The sequence below is a fragment of the Pteropus alecto genome, unplaced genomic scaffold (genome assembly GCF_000325575.1).
Source record: "Pteropus alecto unplaced genomic scaffold, ASM32557v1 scaffold146, whole genome shotgun sequence".
NCBI lineage: Eukaryota > Metazoa > Chordata > Mammalia > Chiroptera > Pteropodidae > Pteropus > Pteropus alecto.
Window position 1 is genome coordinate 2814179 of NW_006442107.1, and position 23280 is coordinate 2837458.

Consider the following 23280-nt stretch of genomic DNA (forward strand, 5'->3'; position numbering starts at 1 on the left):
GTTAAGACAATTTACATTCCACATGAGTCTTCTAGCTCCCATGAATTATAAAGTGAATTACTACCATCTACCAGCACCCCACCAATTTTTCTCTTTAGAAGTGGAGGTGAAGGGAAAAGAAACAACTTGTTTTTAAGAGGTAGCATCTCCACAGAATGGTTCTAAGAACTTTCCTGTCTGTCTAAACAGTCTAGTTCAGAGTAAGACATGACTAAGAATGAAACAGTTAACAGTCCTGGTTCCACTAAAACTTCCTGGATGACCAGATGATGTCTGTCTCTCAATTTCACAAGGTAACAGAGATAATATGCAATTACTCAATGGGGGCAGTAGGTGAGAATGAGAAATTTAATAACAGTTCTGGATTCCTTAGTAAAAGCAAGTTTATAACATCAAAACTAGCAAATTAATGGTTTAGATGCCCAAATTTCTTTAAAAAATCAAATCCCATAAACGAGTATGCCTTATCTACCTCTACATTGTAAACTCCTGAATGTAAGTCACAATGGAGACTCTGCATCTAGTTTTCCAGTCAGAACATACAGTCATATATAGTCAATCTGCATTCATCAATATTACAATGCAACTAATGGGAGGAATTTGCATGTACTGTAGAGAAACCTGCAGGGCCACTGCAGTTTTCTTAGCCAGTGTGATTTGCTTACCACACTGAAGAGGTTAAGAACAGGGGTTGAATGAATCACTAGTTATGCCTTCAGACGTGGAAGATGGGTGCCACGTGTTTCCATCATAAAAGTCTATAGTCAGGAGTTTAACTCTGCAGTAAAAAATTCCCCATCAGTGTGAAACCTGGCACACAGTTCAATTTTACCCTAAAATTAAAAAAAAGTCTACAAGTTATCAAAATACCACCCTCACTTAGTTTTCTCTCCATGCTTAGCATACTTAAAAAAAAAAAATTGGAAGTGCCTAATTCTGAAATTGAAATACGCTTTCCTTCCAGAATAAAGCCAAGCATGTCAGTGATAACAACCCACCCTGGCTGGTGAGGCAGGAATTAAAAACATCAACAAAAAAAGGGGAGATGACCAATAATGTAACAATAACCCTTTTTCTTCTTCATCCCATATTCCCTTTTTGATACAAAAAGAATGAAAACAGGGTCCTAGACAAAGGGCAAATGATATAGAAGAATCGTTTTTTAACAAATTCAAAAATGTTCTTATCCCAGTAAAAAGAACTTTAATTTCTATTATTGCTTAAACTAACTAATCAAATGAGTGAATCAAGATAAAACACCAACTATTACACTCAAACAAACAAACGAACCAAAAGCATACTTACTGATAGCTGGAGCTATTCCACCTACTGATCCTGGGCCAGGGATGTTTCCAGCCACGGCTGCTGCCTGGGCAGCTGCTGCAGCTTGTGCAGTGGCCGCCTGCTGCTGCATCTGCCGATGACACTGTCGCAAATCAAAGACCTTTTAAAAAAAAGTATAGGTTTAATGCTATGAGTCCGTCAGAAAGGATTCCATTCATCAAAAACCAATGCACAATTTATCTAAACTTTCGGCTTCATTAAACTCTCTTATAAATAAAAAGAATTAAGTAAACTTTTTAAGTTTTTATGTATGTAGTAACTGGAAGTTAGGAAAGGTGGCTTGGAGCTCACCAAGAGGCACATTTCACTATCAGGACAGATGTGGCTACCACATGCCTCTGCATCCTTTACCTAGGTTCAGTGTGAGTCAGTCATTACTGTCCCTCTGAAAAATCACCCGTTTGTGTAAAATGAAATCATTTCAAGAAATCACCCCATCCTTTCAAACCAAATTGCTGAGTTTTCTTCAGGCTGAACTGATGACCTTGGTCATATGGCCAACTTTTTTATCATTCTAGCTATTTGGAGGAACATTAATAAACGGCATTGTCACTATATTAAGATCTGCATTTTTTTAGAGTTGCATACTTTACTACATAGGAGTAAAATAACAAGCTGTCTAGGACTTGTTTTAAAATACTGAAGAAACAAAGAAAATGTATTTAAACTCAAAAACAAAAAAGAAACAAAAAAAGATAAAGCAAATATAAAATCTTTACTGAATCTCAGTGATAAATAATGGGATTTTATTAAACTAGGTTCTCTCTTGTTTTCTGCATGTTAAAAAAATGCTCATCGTTTTTCAAAAAAAGCTTGGCTTTTGAATACTATCACTGATAATACTATCTATTACATAGGTTCTTTATTAATCTCTCTGGAACCTCAATTTTCTTATCTATAAAACAGGAATGCTAAGTGTACATGCTTTTTCGTAGGGTTGTTGTAAACTTTGCATAATATGTAATACGTTGTCAATAAATGTTATTTATTTTGTTTTTGGCCTCCCCTGTAGCCATTTACCTTGCAGGATGAGTTAAAGAGTTCATAAGAATTTCAGGGTTCTTTATCAGCCATGCCAAGGGCTGACATAGTAAGGAAGGGGTTGACACTTTTATTCTTATCGTCATAAAAGTACTGGAACAACGTTCGTTCAGTAAGCAACAAATTATGAATGACAAATCACATCACCTTTTTTCCTAAAAAAAATCAACTTCCTAAAATAATGTGTTTGATTATATTTGCATTTAAAACAAGCATGGGAAGATTACACAAGCCAAGTGGTCACCTGTAGAAGCTGCAGAAAAGGATAGCATAGGAGCAAGGCTGCACAAGGCAAACTTTTCAAACTGAACCGTGTGACCATATTCCTCATTCAAATAGTACTTTTTAAAAAGCCTCCTACTATGCACAAAACCTAAATATGAGCGAGCATAACTGTCTTTAACAATAAAAGAAATCAAAGAATGAATAACATACTTTATCAGATAAACAACACGTTTGGAACCCAAACCATTAGTTTTCAGATGCCTGAAAAAATTTTGTCTTTAATCATGGTATTCATACAAACCATACAACAAAGCAATCCCCTCCCAATTGCAAATCACATTGCCATTTACTTATTTCTCCATTCAATGCCTATCTTCTAGCATCAATGAAGAACAAAACAGACCATTTCATTCTCTAAAGAGCTATGAACTTGTCAAATATATATTAATGTATTACCTGGCCAAACTATTAGTCCTAAAAGGCTTCAAGACAGAAAGCATAACAAAGTCAGGTCTGAAAACCAAAAATCGCACAATGCCCAGGAAAAAAAACCATTATTTTTTCAAGATTTCCCAAGAATCCACTAGATTCTGAAACTTTCCATTGGTCTATGACCTCTTGGAAGGCATTACCTAGCATAACACAAAGCAGGGACTCAAATATTTGAAAAGCTGAATAGCTAGCTCTACAACCATTCTTTTTAAAGAAGGAAATTAATAAACTTTACTTTTTAGAGCAGTTTTAGGTTCCCAGTAAAACTGAACAGAAAGTAAAGAGAGTTCCCTGCCCCACTCAAGTACAATATTCCCCACTATCAACAACATTCCCCAGTATCAACAAACTGCATTACGATGGTACATTTGTTACAATCAAGGAACCTATGGTGACATGTCACTATCAAAGTCATAGTGTACATTTAGGGTTCACTCTTGGTTTCGTATAATCTGTGGGTTTGGCCAACTGTATAACGACATGGATCCAACAATGTAGAACCATACAGAGTCATTTCACTGCCCGAAAAATCCTTCGTGCTCTGTCTACACATCCTTCCCTCCCCCTTACCCTTGGAAACCACTGATCTTACTGTCTCCATAGTTTTGTCTTTTCCAGAAGGTCACAGAGTTGGAATCATATAGTATATAGCCTTTTTCGGATTAGCTTCTTTCACTTAGTAATATGCCATCAGATTCCTTCCTCCATGTCTTTTCATGGCTTGATAGCCCATTTTTTATTGTTGTTAATATTTCATTGTGTGGTTATACCACAGTTTATTTATCCATTCACCTGCTGAAAGTCTTCTTGATGGCTTTCAAGTTTTGACAATTATGAATAAAAAGCTCTATAAACATCCATGTGCAGGTTTTTGTGTGAACATAAGTTTTCAATTCACTTGGGTAAATACCAAGGAGCATGGTTGCTGAATCGTATGGTGAGAGTATGTTTAGCTATGTAAGAAACTACCAGACTGTCTTCCAGAAGTGGCTGTACCATTTTGCATTCCCACCAGCAATGATAACGAGTTCCTGTTGCTCCACATTCCTGTCAGCATTTGGTGGTGTCAGTGTTCTGAATTTTGGTCATTTTACTAGGTGTGCAGAAGTATCTTACTGTTGTTTTAATATGCAATTCCCTAATGATGTAAGATGTCGAACACCTTTTCATATGCTTACTTGCTATCTGTTATCTTCTTCAGTGAGATGTCTAGTCAGGTGTTTTGCCCATTTTTAATCAGGTTGTTTTCTCATTGTTCAGTTTTAAGACTTTCCTATTTTAAATAATTGTCCTTTTTCAGATGTGTCTTTTGCAAATATTTCCTCCCAGTCTATGGCTTATTTTCTCATTCTCTTGACATTGTCTTTTTCAGAGCAGAAGTTTTAAATTTTAAGGAAATCCAACCTATCGATTGTTTCTTTCATAGATCATGCCTTTGGGACTATATCTAAAAAGTCACTGCCATATCCAAGGTTATCTAGGTTTTCTCCTATGTTACATTTTAGGAGTTTCATAGTTTTGTGTTTTACATTTAGGTCTTTACAATCACTTTTTAAAAGTTTTTAATCATCACTAACGAAGTATGGCACATATATAATCTTATTATCTGGGAGCAGGAAATAAAACTTACGTATAAATTTCCAGGGTTCGACTTTGCTCTCAACTTTATAAGTCATTAAAAATAACCAAAAGATCTTCACACAAAGGTTCTTTACAATATGTTGTAAAAAATCACAATGACTGTCTTATCTAAATCTATGCTAATAACAGCAGCACATATTATAGGTAACCATAAAGATAAAATTTTAAAATGACTTTTATCTGTAGATGCAGCAAAAATGATTCATTAAGCACCTCAGCAAACCTTCCTTCCACAGTGGATTATTTATGTAATTACAGCACTCAAATCAGAAGACTTATGATTATTGGCTATACTGCTACCTGATACCTGGGATGCCTCCTGACTATATACTGTATCTGACCCACTATACCATAATATATTTCAGCTGTTATACTGGATGGTAAAATTAAAGCTATCACTGAAATGCAACCATCTTCCTTTCAGAATATGGCCAAGTTATTGATGAAGACAATTCAAAGGAACCAAAGGTTTTAAATATTCTTTTTGGATCCAGAAGGTATTTCTGATCAGCAATCCTGAGCAAATCAACAACTTACCTCTGCTTTCATTTAATTAAACATGTTCCCTGTGCTTATTCTTCATATAAGTTTATTACAAACTTATTATCTAATACAAGTGTCTTATAAAAAATCATTGTCAACATCTTCAGGATACTGTCTTTCAACCAGACGTCAAATTCTGGCATTTTTCTTTCAAAATACTCTCAGTTTGAATCAATACCAAGAACTAGAGAAACATGATTGTGTTAGTATACTGGGCATTTGAGGGACTTGCTAAGTTACCTGACTTGGAGTTAAGAATCATAATATATAACTGGGAATTACATATTAAGTGGGAATTATAATAACCTTCAACATAGCCTACTTCTGGTTTAGAAGCATTCATTGGCTCCTCGTCTCATAACATATATGTCTTCAAAAACAAACCTGAATCTACATCATCAGAGAAATGTGAATCAAAAACCAATACAACGAGATACCACTTCACACCCACTATGATGACCAATGCTGAAAGACAAATAATGAATGTTGATAAGACTGTAGGAAAAACTGGAACTTTTACACACTGCTGATGGGAATGTAAAATAGTGCAGCCATTTTAGAAAAGTTTGACAGTCTCTCAAAAAGTTATATATAGAATTATGATCCTAGCAATTCCATTCCTAGGTATATATCCAAGAGAAATAAAGACATGCATTCACACAAAAACTTATACATGAATGTTCATAGCAGTATTATTCATAATACAGCCAAAAAGTAGAAACCTAAATGTCCATCAACTGATGAATGGATAAATGTGGTATATGGACTATTATTCGGCCATAGAAAAAAAATGAAGTACGTATAACATGCTACATGGATGAAGCCTGAAAACATTATGCTTAGTGGAAAAAAGTCACAGAAAACCATATGATATGATTCCATTTATATGAATGTTCTCAATAGACAAATCTACATATAAAGTAGTTAATGGGCGTCTAGGGCTATGGGAAATGTAGGGGGTGGGGGTGACAGCTAATAGGTACAGGGTTTTTTTATGGGGTTATGAAAATGTTCTAAAAATGTGAACATACTAAAAATCATTAAATTATACGCTTTTAAGTAAGGGAATATGGTATATAAATTTTCTATCAGTTTCTCAATAAAGCTGTTAAAAAACCTGAGTGCCCAGTGCTAAGCAACAGTAAAAACAGATCTGACTTCTGAAAGCAAAAGAGCAAGGTAACTATAAGAGAATTCAAACATCTGCTTCGTTTAAAGATTGTAAAATGACATTTTACAATCTAGCTTCTTGGTTCATAAAATGAAAGAATGGCTTTACAAACCTGTATCTTTCTCAGTTTTATTTAAAAGAGAAAAATGTGTTTGTGTGTATGCTGGGGGATATATTCCCAATGTGCGGACATTCCTTCCACGGTTTCCTGTTATCTGCATACATTTCACTCCAGTAATATCATCTCTGGTGAGAATATATCTGACAACCTAAATAGATCCTTTAGTTAATGCTGCCCCCAAAATAAGCAAATGAAGAAAATGCTACTGCTACATTTAGAGTATACCTGCATCTCTTTCCTTAGAGCTAATAAGAAGACTCTTCTGAAGAGCAATAATATACTTGGTAAATAGAAAATCTTTTTAATCTTCGACAGTTGACAAAAATGAGGTTTTTTAAAAAAACTCTAATAAAAGTTCTTTCTTGTTCATGGTAAAAGCCTGAGATTACTATAAAAATCTATCCATGACAGTAGTTTATCAAGTAATGATATATCTCATATCTTGAGGGCTTTTCAAAGGTCATGTCTACCAAAGTAGAGATGTTACACTTATTTGACAATCCTAGAAACGAATTATACAACAGGGTTCCACGTTTTTTAAGTTCAAATGTTTTCAATACTACCCTATATCTGATAAGTTCATTACTACCATCTGGCACATGGTATATATATTCAATACTGCAGTGCTCTATCTATTCACTTCAAATTACAGAATCCAGAGACTTCCAGTCAAGATGGATGAATAGGTATGCATAATCATCTTCTTCTGCTCTACACACATACAAATGATAAAACAAACAAACAAACAAACAAAAAACTATTGAAAATGGATACCCTCCAAGCCAATCATATAATTCATACGGAAATACAAGGGGATGGCAATAGCCAAAACAATCCTGAAAAAGAACAAGGCTGGAGAACTCACACTTCGCAATTTCAAAACTTACTGCAAAGCTACAGTAACCATGGCAGAGTAGTACTGTCATAAGGATAAACAGATCAATGAAACAGAATTGACAGCCCAGAAATAAACCTTTACATTTAAGGACAACTGAATTTCAACAAGGGTGTCAGGATAATTCAATAAAGGAAAAACAATCTTTTCAACAAACAGTTGCTGGAACAACTGAATATTCTAATGCAAAAAACTAAGCTGGATCAATTTCCTTACACTATATACAAAAGTTAACTCAAAATGGATTATAGACCTAAACGTAAGAGCTAAAACTATAAAACCCTTAGGGGGAAAAAAAAACAAAAGAGGTGTACATCTTCATGACCTTGAATTAGGCAATGATTTCTTAGATATGACACCAAAAGCACGAGCAGCCAAAGAATAGATAAATTTGACACCAAAAGCACAAGTGGCTAATAAACTGGACTACATCAAAATTAACAACTTTTGGCTAGGTTCAGGTCAAGGTGGCAGAGTAGGTAAACACTGTGTCTGCATCCTCTCATGACCACATCAAAATTATAACTAAACAACAGAACAACCATCATCGGGAGTTGCCTGAAGTCTAGCTGAATAGAATTCCCGTAGCTGGGGACAGAGAGGAGGCCTCAAGACAGGTAGGAAGCATGGAGATGTAGAATGGGCTGGTCCCCATATCTGCTTGTGGCAGCTGAGAACCAGAGGAGCGAGGGATCCTGGCCCTTCATCGGGCTCCCCAGTCCAAGGTTCCAGTGCCAGGAAGAAAAACCTGTACAACCTCTGGCTGTGAAAACTAGATGAGACTGTGGCTGAGACAGAGGGCAGATAAAGTTGCAGATGTTCCTCTTAAGAGGCCAGTGCACAGACTTACTCGCTGACGGACTCACTCACTTCACGCTCCAGCACTGGGGCAGCTGCCCGAAAAGCACCAAGGACATACAGAGAGGATCTGGCTTCAAGGCAAAGGCTGGTGGGGCAGCTTTCTCTCAGACAGAAGTGCTGGCAGAGGGCACTCTTCCTCTGTCGAGCCCTCCCACTTCCCAGTGTGCAGACACACAGGTGGCTGCATATCTGAGTCTCCATCAACATGGCTAACCCTGGTGGCCCTTCTCTGGTGATTCCGGGACCCCACCCCACCCAACTTGTGGGCTCACCTAAGCGCTTCCAGTGGCTTTTCCATAAAAATGACCTGTCTTGGCTCATGCTGCAGAGCTTCTTAAAATCTCTCAAAGGTTCACAAAACCCAAACAAGCAACATCTGGCCTCAGTGTGCTCCACGCCTCTTGCTGAGCAGCCCAAGCCTGGCACTAGCAGCAGCCTGCCTCGGTTCGTAGCTTGGCCTCTCCAGGCACCTCCAAGCCCAGGATAGGCGACGGCCATCTGCAGATCGCTTGGTGACTCTTGCCACGTGGTCCAGGGGAAGGCATAGGCTAAGCCTGGACTTAGTCTGCAGCAGGGTCTCTCCCAGGAGGTCCCAGGGCTCGCATGCCCAGTGGCTAGCTTCTGACCAAGCTAGAGCACCACCTAGGGCTGCATCCAAGGACCACATACCCAAAGGGCAGACTGGGCCCCTGTAAAGCAAATCTTGCTCCGTAGGGTCAGCCCCTCACCAGCCTGTCCTCAGAACCAATTAGCCCAAGGATTATTCCCTCCCACTGACATGCAAACAGCAACCAAGGCTCAACTACAACAGGAAGGCACACACAATCCACACAGGGGACACACCTGGAACACTTGACTCAAGTGACCAGAGAAGACTGTGCCTCTGGGCCCCACAGGACCTATACGAAAAGCCATTTTCCTGAGACCAGGAGACAAGAGCCGTACTTAATAAATAGAAAGGAACACCCAGAGGCAGCCAAAATGGGGAGACAAAGAAACAGGTCCCAAATGAAAGGCTAGAACAAAGCTCCAGGAAAAAAAACCAAAAAACAAAATGGAGACAAGTAATCTACCAGATGAAGAATTCAAAACACTAGTTATAAGGAAGCTCAATGAACTTAGAAAAGAGTAGATGAACTCAGGGAGAACTTTAACAGAGAAATATAAAACATAAAAATGGAGACGGAGAACGTAAAAAAGAACCAGTCAGAAATGGAGAATGCAATAACTGAAATAAAGACTACTTTAGGAGGAATCAACAGCAGATTAGATGAAGCAGAAGACGAATCAGTAATTTAGAAGATAAGGTAGCAGAAAACACCCCATCAGAACAGCAACAAGAAAAGAATCCAAAAATACGAGGATAGTTTAAGGCAGGGGTCCCCAACCCCTGGGCCAGAAACCAGTACTGGTCCATGGTCTATTAGGAACCAGGACATACAACAGGAGGTGAGCAGCAGGCGAATGAGGGAAACTTCATTTGTATCTGCAGCTGCTCCCCAGAGCTAGCATCACAGCCTCAGCTCTATCTCAGATCATCACACATTAGATTCTTATAGGAGCACCGGTCCCTGGTGCCAAAAGGTTGGGGACTGCTGGGTTTAAGGGACTGCTGGGATATCAAGCACAAGAACATTTGCATCATAGGGGTACAAGAAGGAGAAGAGAGACAGCAAGGAACTGAAAACCTGTTTCAAGAAATAATGACTGAAAACTTCCCTAACCTGGCAAAGGAAATAGACATACAAGCCCAGGAAGTGCAGAGTCCTAAACAAGATGAACCCAAAGAGAACCACACCAAGACACATCATAATTAAAATGCCAAAGCTTAAAAACAGAGAATCTTAAAAGCAGCAAAAGAAAAGCAATTAGTTACCTACACAGGAACTTCCAAAGACTGTCAGCTGATTTCTCGACAGAAACTACGCAGGCCCGAAGTGACTGGCAGGAAATAGTTAAAGTGATGAAAAGTAAGTACCTATAATCAAGATTACTCTACCCAGTAAAGCTATTATTTAGAATCGAAGAACAGAAAAAGAGCTTCCCAGACAAGAAAAAGCTAAAGGAGTTCATCAACACCAAACCAGTATTACGAGAAATGTTGGACAGACTTAAGAAAATTTAAAAATATGAATAATAAAATGGCAATAACTACATATCTATCAACAAACAATTGCTTTGAATGTGAAGGACTAAATGCTCCAATCGAAAAATAGATGACTGAATGGATAAGAAAATAAGACCCTTACATATGCTGCCTACAAGAGACTCACTTCAGATAGAAATACACACAGACTGGGGGTGAAGGGATGGTAAAAAGGTATTTCACAAAAATGGAAACAAAAAAGGCATGGGTGGCAAAATTTTTACCAGAAAAAACAGACTTTAAAACAAAGGCTAAAAAAATAAAATAAAATAAAACAAAGGCTACAACAAGAGACAAAGAAGGACCTAGTAATTCCACTTATGGGTATCTATCCAAAGAAACCCAAAACACTACCTCAAAGGGATATGTGAATCTGTATGTCCATTGCAGCATTATTTACAAAAGCCAAGATATGGAGGCAACCTGGGTGTCTATCAATGGACGAATGGATAAAGATGAGGTGGTACATATATAGAAATGAAATATTACTCAGCCATTAAAAAATAATGTAATCTTGCCATCTGCAACAACATGGATGGACCTAGAGGGTACTGTGCTGAGTGGAGTAAGTCAGAAAAAGACAAATGCCATATGATTTTACTTACATGTGAAATCTAAAGAACAAAATAAACAAAACAGAAACTCATAGATAGACTATTTTGATGGTTGCCGGATGGGAGGGGACTGGAGGGGGTAGGTGAAAAAGGGGAAGGGAAGTACAAATTAGTAGTTACAAAACAGTAATGGGGATATAAAGTATAGCATGGGGAACATAATCAATATTGTAATAACTATATATGGTGTCAAATGACTACTAGATTTATCGGGCAATCACTTCGTAAGTTATATAACTATCTAATCACTATGGTATGCACTAATATATTTATTGTATGCCAACTGTAACTGAAAAATAAAATTTTTAAAAATTAACTTTTGTGCTGTAAATCATATAAAGTAAAAGACGAGCCAAAAAATGAAAATATTTGTAAACTATCTGATAAGGACTGATACCCAGAATATACAAAGAACTCTTACAATTCAATAATAAAAAGACAACCTAATTTAAAAATGGACAAAAGATCTGAATAAACATTGCTCCAAAGAAGATATACAAATGGCCAATAAACACATGAAAAGATGTTCAACATTACTAACCATTAGGGAAATGCAAATCGAATCACAATGAGATACCAGTACATACCCATTAGGATGGCAAAATAAAAAAGATAGATAATAAGTGTTGAGAATATAGAGAAACTGAAACCCTTATCTATATATTATTGGTGGAACTGTAAAATGGCACTGCCACTTTGGAAAATAGTCTGGCAGTCCCTTAAAAAGTTAAACATAGAGTTACCTATGATCCAGCAATTCCACTCCTAGGTATATATCCAAAAAAATGAAAACATACATCTACCTAAAAACTTGTTTATGAATGTCCATAGCAGCACTATTCATAATAGTCAAAAAGTGGAAACAACCCTATGTCCATTAACTGATGATGCATAAACAAAACTCACAGTATAGAGTACGAACCAAGACAGGACGTATTTGGGGTACCAGGACCGTAAACAGAAGACGTAGAGGACAGGAATTCAACTTCTTAGAGTAATATGGAAAGAGACAATTGCCAAGCTCTTTGAGGACTAACAACTGGGCAGCTGCCCATGAATCAGCCGCTGGTAAAATACCTTGACAGCTAATTCAGAAATGCACCTAGGAATAAAATTCTTGCCTGTGGCAGAGGTAAATATCAGAAAAACCTACGCAACAGGATTTAGGTCCTGAGCATACCTAGGGATTAGAACTCAACTTCTTCAAGGGACAAAACTCCTCTATCTCCTAATTATAAAAATTGGTTCTGAAATGTGGATCCCTAAGTGCTAGACTAAGGCAAAATTGCTCTATAGGGAAAAGCAAACAAAGGAAGAAAAAAATTTTAAAAAAGAATTAATTCTCTCAAGGCAAACTTGCCAACAAATATAGATTACAAAGCATATGAGAAAATCCAACACCATTTAAAAATAGTAACAAAGCACAAATGAAATTCCTTGTGGAAAAACTGGAAAATACAAATAAAAGATAATTCCATCTCCCAGAGACAATTTCTGCTAAGACATTGTACACACCACTCCAGACTTGTGGATATATAATCAAATACAAATATCCATGACATTATTTAATTAAAAAGGGGATCATATTCTATGTATTGTTTAATAACCAAATTTTCCACACCGTGATATCCTATCGATAAATATAATTTAACATTTTATTGTTATATTTTATTATTTTAAGAAATCGAAACTATAAATGGTCCTCTAATGTCAAAACACTTAACAGGGAATTCGTGTTAATTTTACTAGGTGTGATAAATAGCACTGTGATTGTTTTTTAGAAGTATTTATAAATTGAAGATTTATGCCAGAATAGTTTATGAGTAAACTATTATAATGTTTGGAATTGGCTTTAATTACTACAGGAAAAAAAGTAAAGGGAAAAAAACACATTAAAGATTGATAAAATGCTGACAATTGTGAAAGCTGGATAATGGGTAGATGGGGGTTTATTTTCTCTATACTTGATATATTTCAAAGTTTCATTTAAAAAAAAGACCCCTATACCCTTTAACTGACATGTAGTGACTGAAAATGAGATATTTGGTTTGTTGCTGTGAGGCAATCAAGCGATTCCATTTTTGGAGATACTACTTGGTTGTATTATTTGTACGCTAAGAAAAGTCCCAGGAATAAGTGATGTAGTTAATTCTACTAATTTACAATAGCTAACAATGAAGACGCTTAGGAAGACTGAAAAATCTGAGATTAAAAATATATTTAGACTATCTAATTACAACTATCTTTCGCTTTCGTTGTATGTTATAAACTAAAATTAAAATGAGCTGAATACATAATAATTAATGAAAAATACCTTAGGCTTAAACTGTGAAATGATACAGTAAATAAAACTCATTTAATGCAAAAAAATAACCTTAAAAAACCTGATGTTGAAGATTTTTTCATTTCTTAGGTTCTTAATTTGAAAATCTATTAATTTTAGAATTCCCCTTAAAAAACCTGATGTTGAAGAATTTTTCATTTCTTAGGTTCTTAATTTGAAAATCTATTAATTTTAGAATTCCCCTCCATAAAATACTGAACTGGCTAAGATAAAATTCCAAAATTTTACATATTTTATAACAAAGGAATATAAGTTTGGGGGTTTCATTCAATATTTTCAAGAGTCTGTACTTTACTTTAAAACATTTGACAAATTTTCTAATAACAGGGTATGAATGCAACCATAAAACTAGATAACCAATCATGTCAATAAATAATACCCCCAGGAAATGTGTTTTATACACAAACGTAATTTCTGATATTTAATACATAAAAAGACATCTTCCACTCCTCCCACCTCCATCTCAGTTCTTTAAACAACAAATAGAGTTCTCCAAGTCTAAAGTAGTTGAGTAAGACTTCCACTAACCTTTATATATGCACTTGGGTAGATCTTATGAACAGCATCTCCAGGTGCACGCCCAGCTTCTCTGTCTAAGTAGTAACTCTGTACAAAGACTGCATGGTCGCTAAGGCACCTAACCCAAACATCACCTTCCCCTTTACATTCCAACTGCACACCTTTGCCTATGTGCAACCTTAGAAAGAAAAAGGGGATTATATTTCATTTTTTATAAGTATTTAAAAATATTAGTTCAGATTATACAGCATACCCAATATTGAAAAATTAAAGGACTTTATATAACACCATAACCAAAAGACAGCCATTGTTAACATTTTTGTGTATCTCATCCTTTTTTAATATCTTAGTCATACATAATAATGATGAACATATATATAATGCTTACTGCGTATCAGGAACGTTTAACATAAATTCTCATTGAACTCTCGCAATTAAATAAACTACTATTATTCCCATTTTATAAATGACAGAACAAAGGCTTATGCTACAGTGTCCAAATCAATAGTCACTAGCTATAAATGACTATTTAAATTAAAAATAATTTTGAAATTCAGTTAATCACATGACCATATTTTAAGTGCTCAACAGCTATATGTGGCTAGTGGCTATTGCACTGGACGACACAGATAAACCATTTCTTTCATCACAGAAAATTCTATTAGCACTGGCTTAGAGTTGGTAATTTGCCAAAGTACTGACAGAGCCAAGATTACATATTTATGCAAACACACAAGTTCTTAAAGAGTTGAAATTACACAATACTTAAAACTATGTATATTTTCCTATAATATTTCATCTGAGGCATTTACATTTGATTATATAAACTTTTTAGCATTTTAATGACTACATAAAACATCAAAGCATCAAATTTTATTTAACCATTCCCTTTTATTATTAGTTTTTCAACATTATAAATAACACTTGCAGAAACATCTCCATTTTATATTACTTCCTTTCAATAGTTTTGAGAAATAACATATGAGCAGAGGAAATAAAAATTAGTTTTCAAATTGAATTCCAAAAGGTCTAATTACTATTCAAAACAGAGAAACCTCACTACTTTTAAAATCACCATCTTATCATATTTTAAATAACCTCTATAACTAAAATGGAATTCTTACAAATCTGAATTTTCAAGATGACTTTATTCTTTTATCATGTTCGATAACAATCTACATTGAAAATATAACTTTGAATAAAAGACAATATACTATGTTCAAAATAACTTTTAAAATAACTAACCATACAATCAATACCTTGCTCTCTCAATGGCTTCTGTCCTGTGGACATTGGAGAGTTGACCCAAGCAAAAGCGATCTCCTCCAGAAGGGTCCACGTATCCATCAACAGTAACAATAGGGCAGCTTGAAGGAACCTTAAATGTCTCTCCTACTTGAACATCCATTTCAAAGTAAGCGATGGAACACCAATACTCAGGAGCTATGAGAGATAAATGTGAGCTATCATCACCCCATAAGATAAAGTTTTGCCTAAAAGAAAGGATGAAGGGACAGGAGAGGCATCTGAAAATCATCCAAAAGAATCTGATTACAACAATGCGTTAAAAAGTAGGCATTTTCAATCTTGTACTAGTTCATAATGGGTTCCACTGGACAGATACTGGGCCAGCATTATTGATTTATCAAGCAAGATCTGTTCCACAGAGTCAATGCCACCACCTCCCCTTAAAATTCTGTAGAAGTTACAAAAAAGAAAGTGGTATGTTGTGTGATGATCAGCACTAACTCCTGTGTTCTGTCAAAGCCACCTGGGCCATGAGAAGGGAGTCAAATCAAGTCCGACTAGAATTCTGCAGAAGCCAAGTACATTTACTATGGCATTGAGTTTTGATACTTTTACTCTGATGTGCACTTTGAATTTCAACTACACCTATAGATATACGTAAAATGATAATTAAAATGCTGTGACCAACTTATTTAATAAAATTGGCACCCAGCCATGATTCTGTTGACTATGAGAAAGTTTATGTTAATTTTTAAGGTCTGATAGAATATTTCATGTGTATTACAGAGGCATTCTTATGTTTTGCCTCAACTCTACTTTTAAAAGCTTAAGTCCCAAATATAAACTTCTCTGGAACAAAGAAGTAGGCATTTTTATGTCTTCTATTTTTCAGCTCAGTCCCTAGCATTCTTGAAACTCTAAAGCCACTTTTTAAAACCTTGAATTCAGTTCTTACCTCAAAGGACCCAGTCAACTGAGACTTTAAAGAATGGAAGTAATCAGAACCTAAAATAAATTATTTTACTATAATGTTTCATTTGACTGCACATATTTTCTAAGTAGTCTAAACTTTTATTTTTTTAAATAACAGTGACTCTAAGACACATTCCAGGGAAATATTCTTAAGAACATCAATCCATGGCACATTTTTCTAGATCTCTAATTGAGAGAAAAGACCTAAGCAAAACAGCCAATCAGATCAGAGTCAAGGTTAATTACACTCCAACTACACAGCTGCTGTGAACAGAAATTCTCAACTGTCTCTTGGGTGAAAGGTCATTTGTTCTAGCTCTATTTTTAATGAAGTCAATTCATGTTAACTATTACAATTTTAACTTTGAAGATGCATTTAGCATATTTATTTGAATAAATTTAAAATAATTTTAAATTAGAAAAATTCATTTTCTGCATCTCAATGTGTCATTTACAAACACTGAACTACAATTTGAAGCAATAAAACTCTCAATAGTCTGAAAAGATAGGTAGAATGACAAAAACCTAGATCTTTTCAAGAATCTTAAAGTATAATATACTAAAGTACCTCATTAAAAAGCCAGTTTTGAAATATTTATGAAGGTATTCCTTACAGGAAAATTATTTATTAAAGATATCACGTTATGCTCTGAACAAGAAACTTCAGCAAACAACTGGCAGGTATACTGGTTGAAGTTTAAACTAAAGAGGTTTCTAAGACAAGATATCAATTATCCAATGTTTTGGCAACAAAAAACGGTAATACCACTTAAAAGAAGCCTTTATATAAATCAGTCCAAACAGTAAATTTTGTTACAAACAATGCCCTTAAGTCGTGAATGTTTACAATGCTGAGTTAAAAAAATAAGGTCCAAGTACATGCATTTCCTAGTTCACACTGAAGAACACTATCCAGAAGTAAAATTCCACAATGAGCAACTTTTTTCCATGAGAGTCAAAACGGGGGGAGAGGGGAAGAGTTGTATAATCTCCATATTTAAATAAGAGAAATACACTTTATCATGATTAATTGCAACAGCTGCAACCGCACTTAAACCTTATTTTATTATTTCCCAGTCACCAAGAGGTTTTTTGTTGTTTGTTTGCCTAATATTTTAGACACCATTCAACAATGATGGTTACATAAAGCTGCATCTTAAAATAGGTTTAGAATGAGCTGACCTGCTAGCACTGGGAAGAAGTTTTAAGAGACTTAAGGATAAAAAGAAACTGGCATCAGAGTCACACCACAGACCAGGGATGAAAAATAGCCTAGATCAATCAAGAGAGATTAAAGCAGTAGGAAGGGGGGTTACTATCTGTAAGGACAGAAAGGGCTAGAGGTAACCCAAGTGGGTTCCAAAGACCTTGACAGTATTAAGATATAAAATTCCATGTGGAAAACTTTTCTATTTCACTCTAAATCTGCTAACACTTATTTTTAAAACAGGAGAAGGTAATAGGAATTCATTAAGTTCATTAAGCCTTTCTGGATCGCAAAGAATTTGCCACATTTGGGAGAGTAGGGATGAGTGGTATGGGCTTCAAGATGGCCCTCAATGATTCTCACCTCCCGATATTCACATCCTTGTATAGTCCCCTCCCTACAAAATAGAAACTTACAGAAATGATGTGACTTTTGAGGCTAAGTCTTAAAAGACGCCAAGGCTCCATCTGGCTTTCACTTGATCACTCACTCTGGTGGAAGCTAACTGTCATGTGAAGACACTCAAGAAGCTCTACAGAAAGGTCCACACAGAGAGAAACTGGAGTTTCCTACCAACAATAACACCAACTTGCTGGATATGTTAGTAAGCCCCCCCCAAAAGTGAATCCTCCAGCCCCAGAAAAGCCTTCAGATAATGGAAGCTCGAGCTAACGATTTGACTGCAACCTCATGAGACTCTGAGCCAAAGCAAACCAGCTAAGCCACTCCCAGGTCCCTGACCTACAGAAATGAAATAACAAATTGTTATTGCTGTTTTAATCTGTTGCAGAATAACAGATGAATATACAGAGTATAAGACATATAAGGAAGAGAACCATGTGCAAAAACAGCAGAGGGATGTTATAGCCAAGCAAGCTTGGTTAAGCATCTCAGGATAGTTAAAGAATAAACAGATGAGGCTAGAGAAGTACACAGAGACCAGGATCGCACACTGTCTTCTGCCCAGCTAAGGAATTTGGACTTCATCCTATGGCAAGCAATGTGTAGGAGAATCTTTGAAAGTTCTTCAGCAGAGAAATAAGAACTAGATTCAAATTTTAAGAGAAATACTGATATCAGTAGAGATTAAATGGAGGGGAGGAGGGCACTATGATTAGAAAGTCTCCCAATAGGAAGATCAGTTAGAATATTCTTTTAACAATGCAAGAGGAGATATTAACAGCTGTGAAGTAAAACTGCTCTGGAGCCCATTAGTATTCACAGCCAAAGAGTTCAAAGCCATCTGGGTCCCAAGCAGGTGACTCCATTAAAGGTCAGCAGAGTTGATCCTCTTCCCCAACCACCTGGACAGAGACAGGATCACTTTCACCATTAAGTCACTTCCTATCCTACTCAAAGACAGAGGCTGTAGTGCCCATGTAGGGTGCTATATAGATACATATCCTCAGAACTAGTTAAAGCTGTTCCCTAACCACCAGGGCTCAAAATCAGTTAAATTCTGGGAAGAATGAAGTAAATCTATTAAGCGGCCAAAAGCAATTGCTGAATCCACAATTGAGTCCAAATAATTAGCTAAATGTTACCACTCCCAACCCTATCCCACCATTCCATCCAGGGTGGGTATTCCTTCAGAACCCTGATTACCCTCATTACTGAAGATTACCTTCTATTAAGCCACTGAGACCCCTGCAAGTTACCAGGGACCACTCCTGACTCTCAATGATGCTACCTCGAAGCCAGCAAAAATTTTCATTCTTATGACTCCAGATTTCATCATAAAAATAAATTAATTAAAAAAATTTTTTTTCATTCTTATGACTCTAGATTTCTCTCTCTTATCACAATATATTTATTCACAAACAAAATTAAGATTCTGGTACAATGATTTTAATTAGATAATTTCAAATACAAAACCAAACTATTAAACTAAATTGTTTAGGGATACATTCATCACTTTCAAAGAGCAAAAAGTTAATATCCATAAAAAAGCAGGATAGTGGTTATCTCTGGAGGGAGGAGAGGAAAAGTTTCTGACTGAGACAAAATGCATAAGGAAGGTTTCTGGGGGTGTTGCAATGTTTTAGTTTTCAATGCGGGTGGTGGTTACACAGGTGCTGGCTTTAATTATTCATTAGACTTTATGTACTTTCCTGTACATTTCTCAATAAAAATGTATAAAAAGACAAGACTTTTTGACTCACAAAAATGTATAAAACCACAACAAATATGAAAATATACAGAAAATCCACTAGCAAGGATACTTTAAACACATACACAATTTATATGTTTAAAAAAAATGTTTCTGCTCCACCAGCAGAATTTTTCTCCTAATCAAAACAAACATTGTTTGCATGTTAAATCAGCACAAAGTTTATTAAACTATCATCACATCTGCTGATGAGCAGAGTAAAACTGGTTCTAACACTCTAATGTGATCACTATAAAGCAATTTAGCCTTCTGATCCATAAATTCTTTAAATCTCTTAAACTGAAATATGAGAAGAGTTATAAGCATAAAGATCTTATACTGTCATTTTTTAAAAGCCAGAAGAAAAATGTGAACCAACATAAATAATAAATAGGAGAACACTGTTTAAGAACTTATGTAGCTCTATTTGAGGAACTGTGAGTCATTCCTTAAATTGATCATTATGGTTACTATAGTTGTATATTTTAAATCCTTATTGGAAATATATACAGGAATATTTACATATCAAATGATTTTGTGGGATTCCCTTCAAAATAATAAGTGAGAGTACGAATGAAAAGTAGGTGAGGGTATGAATGAAACAAAATTGGCCATTAGTTGTTAAGAGCTAAAACAGGGATGAGTACAATTGGGGTGGGAGGATAATTTCCTATATTATTCTGGTATTAGGTATATGTTTGAAATTCTTTATAAAACTTTTTTTTTAATTAGGGAAAAATTAAGGTGATGAGTTGAAATTATACATTTGTATAAAGAGAATGAAGGGATGGAAGGAAAGAAAACAAATCAAAATTCTATGTTTATGTTAAGAAGCCTTTGATATTTCATTTCTGAACTTTATTACTGCTATAGTTTAAAACTTATAGTAGAACTTTGAATTAAGAAAATCTACTTAGCTATTTACTCTTTTGGAAATAATTTAATGAGTTTCTAAATTCTACTTAACCAGGGATTCGTGAATCTATTTTCAAAGACAGAGTGAAGACAGAGTGAATTGTTTTCTCAGCATCTTCAGATGCTTCCCTGGCTTTTCAAGCTACAGTTTTACAGCTGTTCTATTTTGAAACTTAGTTTCTTCTGCTGCATATTTATGTATTCAATGACAAAACTGGCATTTTGGTATTTTATATTGTAGCTGAAAACACAGTTCTTTTCTTTTGGAGATGGTTAAAAAGAATCAAAAACAGTTTATGCATGACTACTCTAGCTATTCATGAACTATGGATTAACTAATGCCATAATGAGTACTGTACTTATCTAACAGTTTAAGTTATTCTGTAATTATTCTAAAACCTACATGTATATATGTTTCTATGACCACAAAGAAAAGTCTAAATACAGGAAATCGATTTTGAAATACACTTACCAGGATGATTAGAAATGGGAGGCTGGAATGCAAGCTCATTGTGAACTGGCCCTAAAGAAAAGACAATAAAAATCCCACTTTTATTTACTAAAAGTTCACCAATGCTAAAACTTTTATTAACCTTACTTAAATATAACTATCACACTTCAGGAGTTGTTTAGATCAAGGTTATGCAACATCCGAGAACTTAAAAAGCTTAGTTTGGATTACTTTATAATTATAATAAACAAATACTCTTGAATTACTTTTGTGGATATTTAATAGCTATTATTTTATTTATGTGCCAAGTGCTATTAAATAATTTATACTTGTTGTATAAGCAAAATTTAATGTAAATTAAATTATTCATGTAACATGTAATACAATATAATTTATAATGCAATATAAGATTGTTAGGTCTATTCTAAAAACAAATATTTATGGTTTATTACATTAAGGATATTTCCATACTGGAACAGTAGCTATTATAATTGAGATTATTATGTGTTAAGTCATTGTGCTAAATATCTCACATGAATTATTACATTTACTTCTTAGAACATCCTTTGAGACAGATGCAACTTTTATTACCCCTAAGGCTAAGGGAAGTTAAATAACTTGCCAATGGTCACACAGACAGTTAAGGGTCCAAACTCAGAACCCTTAACTACTTGTTATGCTGGCACAGGCAGACATTAAAAATTATATTCTCTTAAGACATAGAAAAATAGTAACATAACTGAAAAAAAAAAAAAAAGCCAGGATTTAACAATATATAGAGACAGTATAATCCCCTGCTCCCTACAAATTAACGTATACCCATTTATATGACTGGAAGGAAAATATGTCAAAATATTAGAAGAGGATATCTCCGGGTAGTAGGATTCTGGGTAATTTTTATTTTCTTATTTACGTTTTTCTCTATTTTCCAAGTTTTCGTTGGTATTCTTAATCTTATATTGGAGGAAAAAAGATTTAATATATATGAAAAATGTATACTCTTGATTTTACTAAGCCAAATGAACAATGTTCCAGTTCTGCCTGAAACTATAAGCTATGGTTAATCAGTAGCGTATCCCTCCCAATCGAAGTTATGAAGAGTAATGACAGATTCAACAGCTGAGTGTCTATGGTATGCTGAATACTACAGTGAGGGAAACCTTGACACTCAACGGTGTTCAATTCACTTAGGGTGGATATACAGATACACACAAGATCTCAGAACATTTACAAAGCAAACAAACAAATGAATGGAATTCAATGTAGCGTTATGAAACATCAGCAACAGAGAAATGTATTTGGTAAACATCACGCCTGTAAAACAAAGGTATGATAACATAATTATGAAAAATAAATAATACTGTTTATAAAAATTACTGAAAGGCACTAATCGTTTAATAAAACTAAATAGTAAGATGAATAAAAGATGTAAAAACATTTTTTAAGAATAGAAAAAAAAATCCTCAAAAAGAAAAGGCCCTTACAACAAAAACAAGAGCTTACAGTAATGTCCGGGATGGGGCGGCATAGGCGGGTGGTGCTGAAGATGGCCGTTTTGGTGGTGAGGCAAATTAGGTGTGTATGGTGCAGTCCTACTTCCAGTCCAGGTGGTAGTGCTGTCTAGAAATTAAGGCCCACATGGATTAATTTGCTTTTATAAAGTCTGCCTATTTTTTTCTCAACTACTTAAAAGATTTTTAAAAGCATGTACATACTATGATGATAAGTAGCTGGCTGACCAGTAAATCCATTCTGCTGCTGTCCTGGCTGAGGCCCTGAAGCTATCTGCAACAATCCTTCACTATGGCTGCCTGCCAGTATACTGGCAGGCTGACCTAGAGGAATGAGAAGACATTAACATGGTACATTTACAGATGCAATCCTATGGTTTTATACAGCAAACGAAGGACCAAATTATATCTGATAGTCACAACTACACAGATGGGCAAAAAGTGAAACTCATTCAAATAGCCCATCAAATAAAAAACCCTGCAGTCCTCTATAAAGGCAAATCTTAACTTGAATAAGTTCAAAATTATTCTATCTTAAGTAATGCCTACCTAATTTTAGTGGCCTACTTCTTCACGATATCGTTCAAATGCCAGCAAAATTCTAGTATATGTCTAGCCTATCAAAACCACTTCTTCAGAAACACATCAGCTCACTCCTGGCCACTCTATCCAGCTCTGGACCTTTCTGAGTAGGACTCCAAAAGTCAACTTAAGAAAATGTTAAAAACTGGAAAGTTCATTATTATCAGCACTGGTACTAGTAATGGCAGAATGCTAGGGTTTAATAAAAGAAAAGCAGAGCAGGCAAATATTGTAAATGGAATGTGATGAGTAAGGTGAGGAAGTTTAAAAAAAAAAAAAAAGGTCAAG

The 23280-nt window shown here is 35.3% G+C and overlaps 1 protein-coding gene across 2 annotated transcripts in view; it reads right to left on the reverse strand.

The window, feature by feature from the left end:
• SMAD4 (SMAD family member 4) overlaps positions 1-23280 on the reverse strand; it is a 39075-nt gene that overhangs the window by 6586 nt on the left and 9209 nt on the right. Inside the window, exons 5-11 of one of the 2 annotated variants that reach the window (XR_003042557.1) lie at positions 22615-22734; positions 22403-22519; positions 20921-20971; positions 15217-15400; positions 13967-14135; positions 1306-1444; positions 666-778 (exon numbers count right to left, since the gene is read on the reverse strand). Coding sequence is in view for 1 of the 2 variants with exons in the window: in XM_006919892.3 (XP_006919954.1) it covers positions 1306-1444; positions 13967-14135; positions 15217-15400; positions 20921-20971; positions 22403-22519; positions 22615-22734 (780 nt within the window). In the remaining variant the exon portion in view is untranslated. The remainder of the gene's footprint in view (positions 1-665; positions 779-1305; positions 1445-13966; positions 14136-15216; positions 15401-20920; positions 20972-22402; positions 22520-22614; positions 22735-23280) is intronic. The other variant, XM_006919892.3, reaches the window with a different exon arrangement.